Source organism: Pantherophis guttatus, chromosome 4 (genome assembly GCF_059756535.1).
Source record: "Pantherophis guttatus breed Tessera chromosome 4, ASM5975653v1, whole genome shotgun sequence".
NCBI lineage: Eukaryota > Metazoa > Chordata > Lepidosauria > Squamata > Colubridae > Pantherophis > Pantherophis guttatus.
Window position 1 is genome coordinate 23932797 of NC_142066.1, and position 17166 is coordinate 23949962.

The window sequence follows — 17166 nt, forward strand, 5'->3', positions numbered from 1 at the left end:
AGGCACCACCTTCTGACACCATCCCCTTCCCCCAAGAGTGGCAAATGAGAAACGAAACAAAAGAAAGTGCAGAGTCCAGATAATATCAGTGTCCTGACTGAAGGGCCATTCATGAGGAGGAACAGAATCAGATTACATCAGCTGAGGAGTTGCAGTTTGAGTTGCAGATTCAAATCCCGGCACTACTGGTTCACTATTGGGAACGTGCGGGTGCGCACACTTTCTTTGCAGGCACGCAGTGCTTCTGTGGCCCAACCGGTAGCAACCCACTCCTGTCCAAACCATAGCTACTGTTTGATGATCAGTTGATAACTGGCCAGGAGTCCTTTGTTGAGGTCCCTTATTTGCCAATTGAGTCATTCCTAGAATGGGAGGTCCCCTCAGGTAGTCACATACTCTAGTCACTTCATTTCTCCCCCCCAACTTTTTTTAAAATTAAGATTTATTATAAATCCATATAACACATGAAAATAAAGATGAGAACAAAGAGAAAAAAGGATTATAGGGAAAAAGAAAAGGGAAAAAAGCTGTGATCTAACTCTTGTTAGTACAGTACAATAGAATAACAAATGCATCACCACCAGATGGATTAGTAACTGGCTCAACAATCGCATTCAAAATGTAGTCCTTAAATAAACTGCATCCGCGTGGAGGGAAATATGCAGTGGACTACTTCAGGGCTCTGCCTTAGGCCCAGTACTCTACAATATTTTCATAAACAATTTTGATGGGGGAATAGAAGGGGAATTCATCAAATTTGCAGATGATACCAACCTGGTGGAAATAGACAATATTCTAGAATATGGGTCCTCAAACTAGAGCCTGCAGGCCACATGCGGCCCGCTAAAGCAATTAATCCGGCCCGCGGAGAGCCACGAGGTTGCCCCATCCACCCTTAAGCAGAGCTCAGGACGTGCCTTCAGGAGCCCTGCAGGCTGGAACCAAAAGCCTGCAGAATGCTTACAGAGGTGGAGGGGGGTGGGTGAAAGGAGGTCAAAAAACAGGCAAAAATGGTCAATTTTTTGCCAAAAAACAAGCCGCTTTTACCTGGTTTTAGCCTGCAGAATGCTTGTGGGGGAGGCAAAAAACAGACAAAAACAGCCCATTTTTTACCTTCCCTGCCTCCAAAAGATAGATAGAGATAGACACAGAGAGAGAGACAGTCAGAAAAAGAGAGAGAGAGAGGAAAAGAGAGAGAGAAACAGAGGGACAGAGGGACAGAAAGAGAGAGAGAGGGAGGGAGGGAGGAAGAGAAGGAAAGAGAGAGGGAAAGAGAAAGAAAGAGTAAAAGAGAGAGAGAGAGAAAGGGGGAGAGAGAGGGAGAGAGACAAAGAAAGAAAGACAGAGAGACAGACAAAGAGAGAGAGAGAGACAGAGAGATTTCTCAAGGTCCTTGGAGCTGAGAAGAATTACTGCAAAACTGAGTTTCCTGAAGTGGACCACTAGACTCCTAAATAACTGAAAAAATGACATAGTAAAAAGAAAAGGCAACCAAAAGAGCAACATACAAACAAAAGCAAATAAAACACCCCAGGAGCAAAACAAATTAAAGTTTAATTTGTGTGCATTGTTCAATGGATTGTTAAATTGGCCATGCCCACCTAGTCACATGACCTAGCCACACCCACCTAGCCACATTGTTGTGTCCTTATACGGGCATCCGCCGGTGGTTGGCTAATCCACCGGCGGGAAGTTTAAATGAATGTCATTGGCCGGCTAGCTTGCCAGAGCTGTATATAAGGAGGGCTCAGCAGCACAGCTGGCAGTTCCGTATGAGCTGAATAAAGTGCTGAACGGACCTCTGCTGAGTCACATCTTTTTTTCCATGCACCAATCTAACACTGGCAACAAAGGACACAAAAGAACCGACAGCATACCTCGTGGCACAATCGCCACCATTTACCAAGAGCTGAGTCACTTGAGCGAAGTCACTGCAACTGAACCACAGAACCATGTCTGGACCACAGATCTCACTGGCTCCGTTCGAGCCTAACCAGGAGAAATGGAGGTCCTTCATGGTCCGGTTCAGACAGTTCCTGGTGGGCAGTGGTTTCATCGACCTGGACCACAACCGAAAGCGAGCCCTGTTCCTGGCTCACTGAGGCTCCGGGGTCCTGGAAATGGCCATGGATCTCGTGACACCGAGGGATATTGAGCTGATGCCTTGGACTGAACCACAGGAAGTCCTGCAAGAGCATTACGTTCCAACCAGCACCCCGTTGGCCAACTGGTTTGATTTCCACCAGCGGAATCAACAAGACGGCGAATCGGTTAAGGACTTCGTATCTGCCCTCCGGACAATCGCAGCCAGCTGTGAGTTTGAGAATGTGGACATCCAACTGAGAGACCGGATCGTCTTCAGGATGAGGAAGGCTTCTGTCCAGAAGAAACTCCTCAGCCGTAAGAAGGTCTCACTGAGAGATGTGATTGAAGAAGCCACAGCTGCAGAATCGTCAGAGAGAGCAGCAGCCGCCATGAGGAGGTCTAAGGAGATCAACAAGATCGACAAAGATTCCCAACCTTCATCAGATGAGACCACCACAGAGTCAGAGTCAGAAGCTGAAATGGCCGTCCACAAGGTTCTCAGACCCCAACGGTGGGAAAACCCTCAAGATGGCGGACGAGAGGAACGCTGTGCCAGCTGCAACGGGGATCACGTGCATGCCAGATGTCGCTGGCGGGATGCGACATGCAGGCGCTGCAGGAGGAAGGGCCACATCGCCGAGGCGTGCAGAGCAGCAGAACTGGTCATGGAGGCTCCCAGAACCCGCAACTGCGAGAACCAGAGGCCATCCAAACGGTCCCAATACCCCAGGCGCGAGGGAGAAGGCTACCCAAAGAGCAGAGGGGTCCATCAGACCACCATAGTGCATGCCACTGCTGAGGGATCCAACAAGTTCCACATGACCGTCCACGTGGAAGGGACACCATGTCCCATGGAGATCGACTCTGGATCGCCCTATTCTATTATAGACTGGGTTCAGCTCAAGAAACTCAAGCCGCAGATTGCCAAAAGCCACCTCAAGCCGCTGCAAGCGAAATTGGTGGATTTTGGAGGCCATCCAATCAGAATCCTGGGAAGGACCAAGCTCAGAGTCCATTACAAAGACTTCTCTGGGGACCTACCCATCGCAGTTGTCAAGGAGACCCAACCAACCCTTCTTGGAGTGGAGTGGTTCAAGCCTCTAGGGCTCACCATTGGCAGGATTAATCAGATTAGACAGAGCGAACTCGACAAGCTCCTAGGGGACTTCCAGGATGTCTTCAACAGGAGCCTAGGTAAATTTGTGGGGAAACCCATTTCATTTAATTTAGATCCAACAATTACTCCAATTCAGCTAAAGCCCCGCAGGGTTCCATTCGCCCTCCGGCCTAAAGTTGACGCCCAACTGGACAAATTAATTGCCCAGGGCATATTGGAGCCGACTGATCATGCTGCATGGGAGACCCCCATTGTGACCCCAATGAAGCATGAGGGATCTGTGTGCATCTGCGCTGACTATAAATGCATCATTAATAGCAGAGCGTATACCCAGTCCCAGTGGTGCAACATCTGTTGCATTCGCTAGGGAGTGGAACCATATTCGCAAAACTGGACCTGGCCCAGGCTTACCAGCAACTGCCAGTCAATGAAAAACTGTGGAGGCTCAGACTATTGTCACTCACCGGGGCACATTCAAATGCAAACGCCTCCAATTTGGAGTCAGCGCTGCCCCAGGCATTTTCCAGTCTAACACATATGACCACCTAGCCATTCCCACCCCGCCAATCCAGGCACCCAACAGTCTGAGGGACTGTGAATTGGCCCCCTAAAAAGTTGGAGGACCCCTGCTCTAGAAGGTAGGCTCAAAATAGAGAAGGATCTTGATACACTTGAACACTGGGTTCTATCATGCAAAATGAAATTCATTGGTGAGGAAAGTAAGATTTTAGACTTAGGCAAGTAAAACAAAACCCACAGATATAGAATAGGCGATGGCGAACCTTTTTGCCATCATGGGCTAAAAGCGGGGGGAGCGCGGGGGGTCGTGCATGCGTGTGCCCACACCCATAATTCTCTGTACAATGCTGCTCTGAAAGTGCATGCAACACTCCCCTGGGGTCCTCCCGCTTTTGGCACGGTGGGCCCGCTAGGCCCATTTTTTGCTCTTCCCATGCTCAAGAGCCTTTCTAGGAGCCTGGGGGGGCAAAAATGGTTTCCCCCCCAGAGGCCCTCCAGAGGCTGAATATGAACCATCTGCCAACTTCTGGTAGGACCAGAAGACCCATTTTTTACTCTCCCCAGGCTCCAGAGCCTTGGGAAAACCAAAATGGCCTTCCCCAAAACTCCCCGGAGGCTCTCTGGAGGCCAGAAATGGCCCATTTGCTGACTTCCAGTGGAAAGTCGGCAAATGGGCTTTTTCTGGCCTCCGGAGGGCCTCCGGGGGTTGGGGAAGGCTGTTTCCCCCCCCAGCTCCTAGAAAGGCTCTGGAACCTGGGGAGAGCAAAAAAACAGGCCTTCCCCATCCTTTTCAGTCCCTCTGGAGGTAGGAAGCAGCCTGTGCCATAGTTCCGATGGGTCCAGAAGCTGGCTGGCATGCACATGCATGCCCACCAATATGAATACGCGTGCCACCTGTGGCACACGTGCCATAGGTTCGCCATCATGGGAATAGATGGTATTCTGGCTCAATAGTAGTAATTGTGAATGGGATCTGGGAGTCCTGGTTTACAAACATCGTTTGCCTCACCACATACAGATTTTTTAGAAGCCATTCAAATTACTCCTGCAGTTGTAGAAACATTTTCTGCCTTTCAGCTTTCTAGCACAAGATCCTGGCAGAGGAAGGCATCCCATAAGATCCTATAGGAATGTTCCAATATCTAAAGGGCTGCCACAAAGAAGAGGGGATCAACCTATTTTCCAAGTCACCTGAAGGCAGGACAAGAAACAATGGATGGAAACTAATCAAGGAGAGAAGCAACTTAGAACTAAGGAGAAATTTCCTGGAGGTTAAAACTAGAAGACCTCTAAAGTCCCTTCCAACTCTGTTATTCTGTCATTCTGTGATTCTGGTACTTTATGAATAAAAAATATAAATAATATTCTTTCAAGATACCTTGAGGACAGAGAAAATCCTCCTGAAATATGTACATACATGCTACAAATGATCTAAGACAGTTCCACTAATGAACTTGAGTCACATGTGATCAGGTTACATACCTTGAACCATGATAAGATGGACCTGGAGACACAGAAGGTGCCCCTTCATTGCTCCAGAATGTCCAGAGGGAGATCAGAGGGACCCTGTTCTTGAAAACTCACACAGGTTCCTACAGACCCAAAGGTGCTTTTTACAAAAGGCAATTGGATTTTCTTGAGTTTTTTTCTTCGAAAACATTTTGCTTCCCATCCAAGAAACATTTTGGATGAAAAGTAAAATGTTTGAAAAGAAAAAAAATAAAAATAACTCCAGATGCTTTTTACAAAAAAGAAAAGAAAGGAAAAAAAACCACCTTTGGAACAACCATGATCTGGATGATGGAGAATCTCCATAAATATCCTCCTACACAGAGGTGGGCTTCACATACTGTAGCAACCGGTTCGCCCAGCACCGGAAATGTGAGCTCACATATGCGCCATCCATGCGATGTCAACCAATGCGGCAATTTGCTCATACGTGCTGTCCGCACATGCATGCGACATCACAAAAAATGGCAATTCACATGCACACGCCATCCGCACATGCATGTGATGTCAAAAACTACCGGTTCCCATGAACCGGTCTGAACCGGTTGAATCCCACCTCTCCTCCTACAGACTTTCTTTTTTTTTCAACGTGACAGTTTTAGCAAAGCAAGAGGCAGAACTGGTAAGTATTTTTCTGAATTAGGAGGTTGTGAGATGAGAAGAGAAAACTTATCTGACTACTAATCTGTTTCCTCCTCTTTTAACCAGCATGCAAAACTCAGTTTCCAAGATCTCAAGATCATTTCTATCTTGCCTGATGAGGAGCTGCCAAGAGATGAGTTTGGACTGTACAATTTCTTCATTTGGAAGAAGAGCTGAATAGCTTGGCGAAAGGGATTCATCCACCTTGTAATTATCTAAATAAACTTGTTTTTTAGGGGGAGGCATAGAACCTAGGGAGACTTAATAGTTTAAAATTAACAACTCCATGAGGCTCCATAGGTTCAGTATGAATCACTCAGATGATAATAATTGTAATCTACAGTTTTAGTTATGCTTAAGACCAATAGAGGTTCTTTCATTGTTCCAGGCAAAGTGTTGTGATGATGAAGATTTGGCTGCACTGCTGTGATTGGAGCCAAATTGCTTCGGCATTCAAAGAGACTCACATACTTTGCCATTGGCTTTTATTCTCTCTCCTTGCCCTCCAAGCTTCTTTTAGCAAGACCTTCAACTCCATGTGTCGAAACAAACGACATTTGCAGACTAATCTCCCAGCTCTCTCCAGTGAGATCGTCATTGCAGAATTTGTGTCTACTGCATATCCTGAATGGTCTTTCCTCCACTTTATGGAACGCCCAGTAGGGTCTTTGAGAGGAAGGCAAGTACTCCTTTGAAAGAAACTGTGATATGCCTTTCAAGGTTTTTTTTTAACATGATTGTATTCAGGATATTCTGATTCTGAATTCATCTGTTCATAAGAAAAACTCACAATTTTAATAACATTGTTCCTCTATATATTTTATTTTTTCTGCAAACATAAAAATAAACCCAGGAAAAATATTTAGCATTTTAATAAAAAATATTATTTTTTGCGTCATTCCTGCTGTTTATTGACACTATTAGAATTTTATCACTTATTCCTTGTTTGCCTCCTTGCTTACTGCAGGGTAAGGAGAAATGTAGATCTGCTTAAATATGTGAATGTAACAAAATCTTACATCTTCAGCACTTGGATTGTCATTAACAGTTGGCACAATCCATCAGTTTCTGTCCTCCACTTCCATTGCTGCCCTACATATGTTAAACAATCCTTTTGATTACCCACAGGATCCTTAAGCGTAATTCAAACACTCCACCTCAGCTCCTCATTCCCTGCTTTCCTCACTTCTGGAATATCTTAACTACTGAATTTTAAGAACCAAAGCTTCTTCTTCAAACCTTCTTTAGTTTTTTTTTTTTAATTTGATTTATATGCCGCCCTTCTCCGAAGACTCAGGGCGGCTTACAATGTGCTCAGCAATAGCCTTCATCCTTTTTGTATATTTATACAAAGTCAGCTTATTGCCCCCACAACTGGGTCCTCAATTTACCTACCTTAGAAAGGATGGAAGGCTGAGTCAACCTTGAGCCTTGGCGAGATTCGAACCCTGCAGTAATTGCAGGCAGCTGGTCTTAATAACCAGCTTAATAACAGGGTGCCTTAAACCTCTGTACTACCAAGGCTTTTGTTTGGGTTGCCACATTCTAAAAAAGGCATTGAGACTCTAGAAACAGTGCAGAGAACAGCAGCCCAGATAATCAGGGGACTGCGGGCTAAAATATATGAAATGAATATGAATATCTAATTTAATTTTTAGAAAAAGGAAGGAGTGGGGGTGACAGGATAGCAGTGTTTCAATATCTAAGGCATTGTCACAAAGAAGAGAGAGTCAATCAATTCTGCAAAGAAGGCCGGACAAGAAGCAATGGAAGTTCTGAATGCTCCAACACTGGAAGATTATAAGAAGAGATTGGAGAACCACTTGCCTCAAATGGTATAAGGTTTCCTGGCTGAGCCACAGTTGGGTTAGAAGACCTCGAAGGTCCCTTCCAACTCTATTATTCTGTTTATTCTTTTTCAAAGAAGTGCTTCAGGACATGAGTGCTTCTTTTATCTCTCTAATACTCATTAAAGCCGAGAGATACATCATTTTAGGCATGGAGAAAAACCTTATGAAAAATGTCTGTCTAAATCCAATTATTGTCACATTAGAATATGATAGAACTAAATGAAATTCTTCTTGCAGGCCATTGCCTAAAAGTTTCCAGCATGTCCTAGCCTTCAGTTTTGCCATTCAGGAGATCAACAGGAATGAGAACTTGTTACCCAACATCACCTTGGTCTCCAAGATATATGAGAATGGTTTTCAGGCAATGAAAGCCTCTGAGAGCCTTTTCACTCTCTTCTTTGTGGAAGACCGCTGTCAGCTCAATTACAGGAAGGGAAAGGAGCAAAACATCATGGCTGTCATCGGTGATCTCCCTTCCCAGAACACCATCCAGGTGGCCAACACCTTAAATGCCTACAAGATTCCACAGGTAGGTATCTGGGCTCACATAAATGCACAAGAAGAAGGAAAGGGGGGTAGTTTTTAAAAAAACTATCTGTGGACAAAAAGTGGGGGGGAGCCTTCAAAAACAGGTAAAAATATTAGGGAAGTCATTTTGGGTAATTTTTATTCATTTATTTTGCCAGAGGAATGCAATGCATCAATTACTATTGTAACAGCAGTAATTCTTAATAAGTACAAACATTACATTTAGTATATAAGAAATAGTGTAGCTGTCATTCTTCCTATCTTGATCCTTCTTCTTCTTCTTCTTCTTCTTCTTCTTCTTCTTCTTCTTCTTCTTCTTCTTCTTCTTCTTCTTCTTCTTCTTCTTCTTCTTCTTCTTCTTCTCCTCCTCCTCCTCCTCCTCCTCCTCCTCCTCCTCCTCCTCCTCCTCCTCCTCCTCCTCCTCCTCCACCACCACCACCACCTCCTCTTTTATCACTTCAGGTGTCAAGAGATCTCTGTATCTCGATCTTATGGCAGCCTAAAGCCATTCTTAATTTATATTGTAGTAGTGTCTGATGTTGTCTCTCCATCTTCTGGGTATGCCTCATGTTATTTGACTTTCTCTCTTTTTGTTTATGCCACAACAATTTTAAATATATTTATCAGTAAAGTAATAGATATGTTATCCTTATAATATAAAATGCTAGTTGAAAGTTATTTGAGTGTCACTGTGGGTAATTAATACTGTCCAATCCTTAATGAATAAGACTCCTCTCTTGTGACTCATTCCTATCTGCTGTCTATTTCTGCTTAGCACAATGAAAGATTGAGGTGACTTTGTCTAAAAAAGGATGAATGAAATGCTAATGGTGGTCTGGTTGCAAAAGCTCTCAGGAAATACTTGTTGATCCAAAGATTTAATATTTATCTCTCCCATTAATGATTTTTATGGAAATAAGGTATAAAAGAAATGTGCTTCCTTCATTCTTTTTGACATGTCTGCAAAAAGATTTCCTAGCCTGAACTACATCATTATTATTCCCAATCTGCAGCTCAGTTATGGCACTTTTGACCTGACATTGAGTGATAAACAGCAGTTTCCTTCTTTCTTCTGGATGACTCCAAATGAAAACCTCCAGTATGCTGGGATTATTCAGCTCCTGAAATATTATGGATGGAATTGGATTGACCTGGTCATTCCAGAAGATGCCAGTGGAGAGAGATTTCTCAGAATTCTGAGACCAAAATTCATCCAGAGTGATATTTGCATTTCTGTAATTCAATTTATTCCAAGATTGACAAATTATGACCCCAGTACTTTACGGAAGATTAATCTAGGTAAAATAGGGCGTGTCCTCTGGTATAGTAAAACCAAAGTAATATTAGTTTATGGGGACATTCAATCTATAGAAGGCTTACGAGTAATTCTTGAATACTATGAACTTGATCATAGGCTCCCAATAGAGAGGGTTTGGGTCATAAGCGCTCTCTGGGATGTCACTTCTGTCTTTGAGTCACACAAATTCACCCCATTGTCCTTCAATGGCAGCTTGTCATTTGCCCAACACACAAATAGGGTACCAGGCTTTCAAGAGTTCCTTGAGAAGCTAAATCCATATCACTCTAAAGTGCATTTCCTACCTGCATTCTGGGGTACCGCATTTAGCTGTTCATTTCCAAAATACAATATATATGTACTAGACAAAGGAAGCTGCACTGGGAAAGGGGATGTGAGGAGTCTCCTTGGAACTGTCTTTGAAATGGAGATGTCTGGCCAGAGCTACAGTATTTACAATGCTGTCTATGCTGTAGCACATGGTCTCCATGCTATGTATTTATCCAGAGCCAGGCAGAACACAAGAGGCTATGGAGAGAAGTGGAATTTTCTGAAAGTCCAACCTTGGCAGGTTAGTAATGATGCCTTTCAATGGGAACATAGCCATAATAATATAGTAATTTCAATTTTTACAGAATTCACTAAGTATAGCAATTGCAATAGCACATATATACTGCTTTACAGTGCTTTACAGCCCTCTCTAAGCAGTTTACAGAATCAGCATATTGCCCCCAACAATTTGGGTCCTCATTTTACCAACCTCGGAAGGCTGGAAGGCTGAGTCAACCTTCACCCTGGTGAGATTTGAACAATCAAATTGCAGGCAGCAGAAGTAGCCTGGAGTATTGCACTCTAACCACTGCACCACTGTAAACTTTTACGAATGAAGGCAAAAATACATGTCTCAGGATAATGATGCAAGATCAGATTTGGGTAGGTCAATGGGACCAGAGATTTACTCATCTGAGCTGTCAGATTCATGCTGGGGCCCATCTTCAGGAAATTTCTCTCTACTGAAATACCTGCTTTGGGTTGTTATGTCAGTCATGTTTATGTGGTGTCTTCCTGTTGCTGCAAAATTAAATCTGTGTCCTTGGTCACTGCAATGTGAGGCTACCAGTGAGTTTGGGTCTCCTCATCTGACTTGTTGTATTGCAAGCTGTGCCATATAGTTGGTGTTTTTCCTTCTTTTTCCTTTTCTCTTCTTTTTCTGACCCACAATTTTTGTCACTTTGTCAAATATTACAATAAGGTTTGTCTGACATGATCTTTTTTTGACAAACCCATGTTGGCTTTTGGTTCTGACTTTTTTGCCTCTAGGTGTTCACAGATTCATTCCAAAAGATAATCATCTTTTCCAGAATCTTCCCAGGGGAAGGCTGAGGTCAGGCTGATAGGTCTGAAATTTCTTGGATTTATGTTTTTTCTCTTTTTTGAAGATGGGAACTACATTGGCTATTTTCCAGTCCTCTGGTAGTTCCCAGCTACTCCAGATTTTTTGAAAGATATAGTTCATTGGTCCTGAGATCATGTCTGCCAGTTCCTTCAGAACCTTCGGAAGTAATCCATCCGGTCCTGATGATTTGATATCATCTAGGCTGGATTTACCATTTTCTTATCTATTTTAAGTTGTATTCCTGATCTGTTTTTCACGGTTCTGTTTTTGATAGGTTGGGTTGTTTGTTCCTTTTTGGTTAAGACAGATGGAAAAAAGTGAATTAAGCAGTTCTTTCTCCCTGTTGCTCATCACTTGCCATTTTCTCCCATTGGTAGACCAATCATTTCCTTGACTTTTTCCTTGTTTTTTCCTTGTTTTTAACATGTAAAGCTTTTTTTGTCACAAGATTTGGCGCCTTAGCTCTCCTGATTTCATCTTTGCAACCTCAGGTTATTTGTTGGTATTCTGCCTTAATTGAATGCCCTTCTTTCCACTTTTTATACTTGTTCTTTTTGTCTTTCAAATTTATAATTTTTAGTTGTCTGGAGGCTTTGTGGTAACCTCTGAAAGTGCTTATTCCTTGTGGCAATTTAGATTTTTATTTACAGATATTATGTTCAGATATTTACAGATCTGATTTTTATTTACCAATATTATAATTATGGAAGTAATTTTTTTCCCAGAGGCCTCTTGCTTCCTTTCCAATCTTCAATCCAAAAAAACTCTCAAATCCAGTAAAAGCCTACCATTTTTCAGCATTTTGTAATTGAGTAGTAGAAGAAAAAATCACTAAAGTAGAAGAGAAGGAAGAATTTTGCATAATAATAGTAATAATCAATGAAATTGGAGGCAGAGGTAGGATGGAAGGACAATACTTGTCTTTCTGTAAGATATGTTTGGTGTCAGAGTTTTCTATCCCGTGCTTGAAGAAAAAATTGATTTAATCTACCAAGCTCATAATTGAATTTCCTAATCATATTTTCTGGACCAGAACTCCAACAAATACGTTTTGTTGTGATATGCATTATATACTGTATAATAGGCTGCCAAAAAGAAGAGCTCGTCAATCTATTGTTCCAAGCACATTAAGGCAGAAGCAGCAATGGATGGAAAACAGTCAAAGAGAAAACCAACCTAGAACTAAGGAGAAATTTCTTGACAGTTAGAACAGTTAATCCGTGGAATGACTTGCTTCCAGAAATTGTGGGTGCTCAAACACTGGAGGTTTTTAAGATCAGACATTTGTCTGAAATGGTTTAGGGTTTCTTGCTTGAACAGGGGGTGGGACTAGAAGACTTCCAAGGTCCCTTCCAACTCTGTTATTCTATATTCTGTTATATTTCTTAGCAATAGTTCTTATCCCTCATGAAGTTCAAATATGCAATATATCTAACAAAATCTCTATTAATAAAACTTAAACATAAAAATGTGAATATAGTCCAGCAAAATAACATTTTGCCTTTGGAATGTAAAAAAAAATATTATTAACTCTACAATTTGGATGCTCATTAAATATTAATTGAGTGCCATTTGGTAAATCCCAGCATGGAATTGTACATTCTATTACCTACTATTGGTATCAATATCTCACTTATCTCTCTTATCTTTCAGCTTCATTTATTTCTGAAAAACCTCCATTTCAACAATAGTGCTGGGGAAGAAATAGTTTTCAATGAGAATGGAAACCTGGCAGCAGCATACGATATCATCAACTTGATTACTTTCCCCAATCGATCCTTTCAGAAGGTCCAAGTTGGAGGTGTTGAACCTCAGAGTTCTCAAAAGGAAGGCCTCACCATAAATACAACTGCCATTGTATGGAATCCCAAATTTAAGCAGGCGAGTTAAACAAACCAACTAAAACATGGGGATATTTTCTCAATTTCTGGGATTTTAAACTAGTAATCTTAGAGTGGTTCCAAGGTCATTTGGTATCTTTTTAATGTTGTTAAAACACTTTTGCATCCTGGAAAAATGAAGTAGTTCTCAATTCTACATTACACTTTCAGATTGTAGGGAAAGAGCTCACTGGGGTTATGGAAACTCTGGGTTCAGTGGCCTCTTAAGAGCTTAGAGAGGTGGAAGATTGACCTTTTGAAAGATGATACTGAAGGGAAAATCTACCTTTCTTTATTTAAAAAAATATTTAAAATGACAGTTAAAATAATACAAACAAGAAGGGGAAAGATTTGAGATAGATAGATAGATAGATAGATAGATAGATAGATAGATAGATAGATAGATAGATGGATGGATGGATGGATGGATGGATGGATGGATGGATGGATGGATGGATGATAGACAAAGAGAGAGAGAGAGAGAGACAGACAGACAGACAGACAGACAGACAGACAGAATTCTTTCCCACTAATGAGTTTATCTGACATTTTAGGTAGGCAGGCAGGCAGGCATTTTCCCACTAAGAAGTTATCTGACTTCTTAGTGGGAAATCAGTTGAAACACAAAGCATGAAAAAAGTCATCACACTTATTTTCCACTTCAGGCTAAAATAAACATCCCATTTCCCTGAAGTTTTGCAGGAAAGATTTCTCTTGCCACTTCCATAGCCAATTCAAAAATCTGGGGACAGCTTCTGGCCACTTAGAAATTCAGTGGTATTTTCTCTTCTTTTTCCCAGAAAACTGAATAACATTTCAGCAGGTTCTAGTGCTTGTATATTTTGAAATACAGGCAAGATTGGATTATTGTGCTATCCCATATTATTGTTCATCACAGAATACTACAGATGGACTGTGGACATATACCAAAGTAGGCCATCACTCAAGACCCTTGCAACATTCTCCTAATTGTCAGATGGTTTTTTGATAACTGAGTATGTGCAGAACAACGGAGGCCACTGAAGCTGGACAATCTGCTTGTTTTGCTTCACCCATCCAGTACATGGAAAACCAGGATACCACTCTTGAGTAGCAATGTAACACAGGGATAATTGGAAAAGGATTTCAAAGTTTTCTTTAGGTAAATGTAAAGGTTCCCCACGCACAGATGTGCTAGTTGTTCCCAACTCTAGGGGGCGGTACTCATCTCTGTTTCAAAGCCAAAGAGCCAGCACTGTCCAAAGACGTCTCTGTGGTCATGTGGCCGGCATGACTAAAAGCCAAAGGCGCACGGAATGCTGTTACCTTCCCACCAAAAGTGGTCTCTATTTTTCTACTTGCATTTTTTACCTTCTTTCAAACTGCTAGATTGGCAGAACCTGGGACAAGTAACGGGAGCTCACCCCATTACGCAGCACTAGGGATTCGAACTGCTGAACTTCTGATCTTTCCATCAACAAGCTCAGAGTCTTAGCCACTAAGCCACTGCGTCCCTTGGTTTTCTTTAGCTTTTATTTAAAGAGAATGACTGTTGACCGATTGATTCAAAACTTGATTATAATCCATTTTAATTCCTTACTCTGGCCATTCCCATTAGACACCACCTTCTGCCACCTGTGTAGAGAGCTGCCATCCTGGGTACCGGAAATTGATTAAGGAGGGGAAACAGGTTTGCTGCTATGACTGTGTCGAGTGTTCAGAGGGAAGCATTTCCACCATGATTGGTAAGAAAACAATATGGATATTTCCTTAAAAATACATTAAGCTCTAACCAAGTTTGGGTTCTTGAATATAGTTTTAAAGAAAAGCATAGATTGATTGGGATCTCTCACTAGCCTTGGTCTCTTTCTTCTTTTTTTAAAGTAAAAACTTTTCCTTATTTAACTGTGTAATCTCTTGTTCACGAAATGTAGTCTATTGAATAAAAAAATAAACTTTAAAAGGATTTTCTTAAAGCAAACATTTTAATAGCTTTATTCTCTCCAAAAACAGGCATAATCAGGAGGCATAATTGCTAAAAACTTAATTCGATTCAATGTATAGAATATTTAGATATTTTATTTATGGTTTTTAGATTCCAACCAATGTGAGAGGTGTCCAGAAAAACAATATCCAAATGAGAAACACCATCAATGTATTCCCAAAATTATCATCTACTTATCCTACAAAGAAGTCCTGGGAGAAGTCCTGACTGGCTTTGCTGTTTCTTTTGCTGTCATCACAGTTGTGGTGATGGGGACATTCATCTTCCACCAGAACACTCCCATCGTCAAAGCCAACAATTGGGATATCACCTGCACCCTGCTCGTCTCGCTCCTGCTGTGTTTTCTTTGCTCCTTCCTCTTCCTCGGATGTCCAGGGACAGTCACATGTCTCCTCCGACAAGCAGTTTTTGGAGTTGTCTTCTCCATTGCAGTGTCTTGTGTGTTAGCGAAAACCATCACGGTGGTTCTGGCCTTCATGGCCACAAAGCCAGGGAACCGAATGAGGTTGTGGGTGGGGAAAAGGCTGTCCGTCTCAGTCATTGTTTTTTGCTCCCTTATTCAAACAAGCATCTGTGCTGGGTGGTTGACCATTTCTCCTCCTTTCCCAGACCTGAACATGCATTCCCAGGTGGATGAGATCTTAGTGCAATGCAACGAAGGCTCGGAGATCATGTTTTATGTTGTGCTGGGCTACATGTGGCTTCTGGCCCTCATCAGCTTCACGGTGGCCTTCTTTGCCCGGAAGTTACCTGACACTTTCAATGAAGCCAAACTCATCACCTTCAGCATGCTGGTCTTCTGCAGTGTTTGGGTGTCCTTTGTGCCCACTTACTTGAGCACCAAGGGGAAATCCATGGTGGCTGTGGAAATCTTCTCTATCTTGGCCTCAAGTGGTGGCTTATTAGGTTGCATTTTCCTGCCCAAGTGCTACATCATCATACTGAGACCAGAGCTGAATACAAAAGAGCAGCTAATTAGGAAAAAGACAGATGTGGTATCAAGGGCAGCATGAATGATACCTGAATTTATATGATTTGGATGAAAATGTTCTGCATTCTGAATTTTATTCAGAAATAATTGTCTTCTTAATTTTTTTTAATTGCAATAGAATTTAGATTTGTTAAGTGGGTGAATTGCAATAGAATTTAGACTTGTTAAGTGGGTGAGAGTGACCAAGGTTCAGGCTCTCCAGACGGTCTTCACCAATGTAATTTTGTACGCTCCGCCTACCTGCGCGATTACGTGACCTACGTTGGCCACGGATTGACAGACTGACGACTAGGAGGAGAGGGGTTTTGTGTCCTTATACGGGCATCCGCCGGTGGTTGGCTAATCCACCGGCAGGAAGTTTAAATGAATGTCATTGGCCGGCTAGCTTGCCAGAGCTGTATATAAGGAGGGCTCGGCAGCACAGCCGGCAGTTCCGTATGAGCTGAATAAAATGCTGAACGGACCTCTGCTGAGTCGCGTCTTCTTTTCCCTGTGCCAATCTAACACACATGACCACCTAGCCATTTCCACCCAGCCAATCCAGGCCCCCAACAGTCTGAGGGACTGTGAATTGGCCCCCTGTTTAAGAAGCTGGAGGACCCCTGCTCTAGAAGGTAGGCTCAAAATAGAGAAGGATCTTGATACACTTGAACACTGGGTTCTACCATGCAAAATGAAATTCATTGGTGAGGAAAGTAAGATTTTAGACTTAGGCAAGTAAAACAAAACCCGCAGATATAGAATATGCGATGGTGAACCTTTTTGCCATCATAGGCCAAAAGCGGAGGGAGCGCGGGGGGTCGTGCATGTGTGTGCCCACACCCATAATTCTCTGTACAATGCTGCTCTGCAAGTGCATGAGACACTCCCCCGGGGTCCTCCTGCTTTTGGCACGGTTGTCCCGCTAGGCCCATTTTTTGCTCTTCCCAGGCTCAAGAGCCTTTCTAGGAGCTGGGGGGGCAAAAAAATGATTCCCCCCCCAGAGGCCCTCCAGAGGCTGAAAATGACCCATCTGCCGACTTCTGGTGGGACCAGAAGACCCATTTTTTACTCTCCCCAGGCTCCAGAGCCTTTCTAGGAGCCTTGGGAAAACCAACATGGCCTTCCCTGCAATCCCCCGGAGGCCCTCCGGAGGCCAGAAATGGCCCGTTTGCCGACTTCCAGTGGGAAGTCGGCAAATGAGCTATTTCTGGCCTCCGGAGGGCCTCCGGGGGTTGGGAAAGGCCTTTTGCTCCCCCACCCCCAAGCTCCTAGAAAGGCTCTGGTTCCTGGGGAGAGCAAAAAAACAGGCCTTCCCCACCCTTTTCAGTCCCTCTGGAGGTAGGAAACAGCCTGTTTCCATAGTGCTGGTGGGTCCAGAAGCTGGCT

At 42.9% G+C, this 17166-nt stretch overlaps 1 protein-coding gene across 1 annotated transcript; it reads left to right on the top strand.

Annotated features, from left to right (window-relative positions):
• The first annotated feature begins 6408 nt into the window (after window positions 1-6408).
• LOC148113901 (vomeronasal type-2 receptor 26-like) lies at window positions 6409-15971 on the top strand. Its single transcript, XM_087893522.1, has 5 exons — window positions 6409-6551; window positions 7960-8251; window positions 12597-12824; window positions 14421-14547; window positions 14898-15971. Exons 1-5 carry the CDS (start codon window positions 6409-6411, stop codon window positions 15818-15820), a joined length of 1713 nt encoding a protein of 570 aa, XP_087749648.1. The 3' UTR covers window positions 15821-15971.
• Window positions 15972-17166: the final 1195 nt, after the last annotated feature.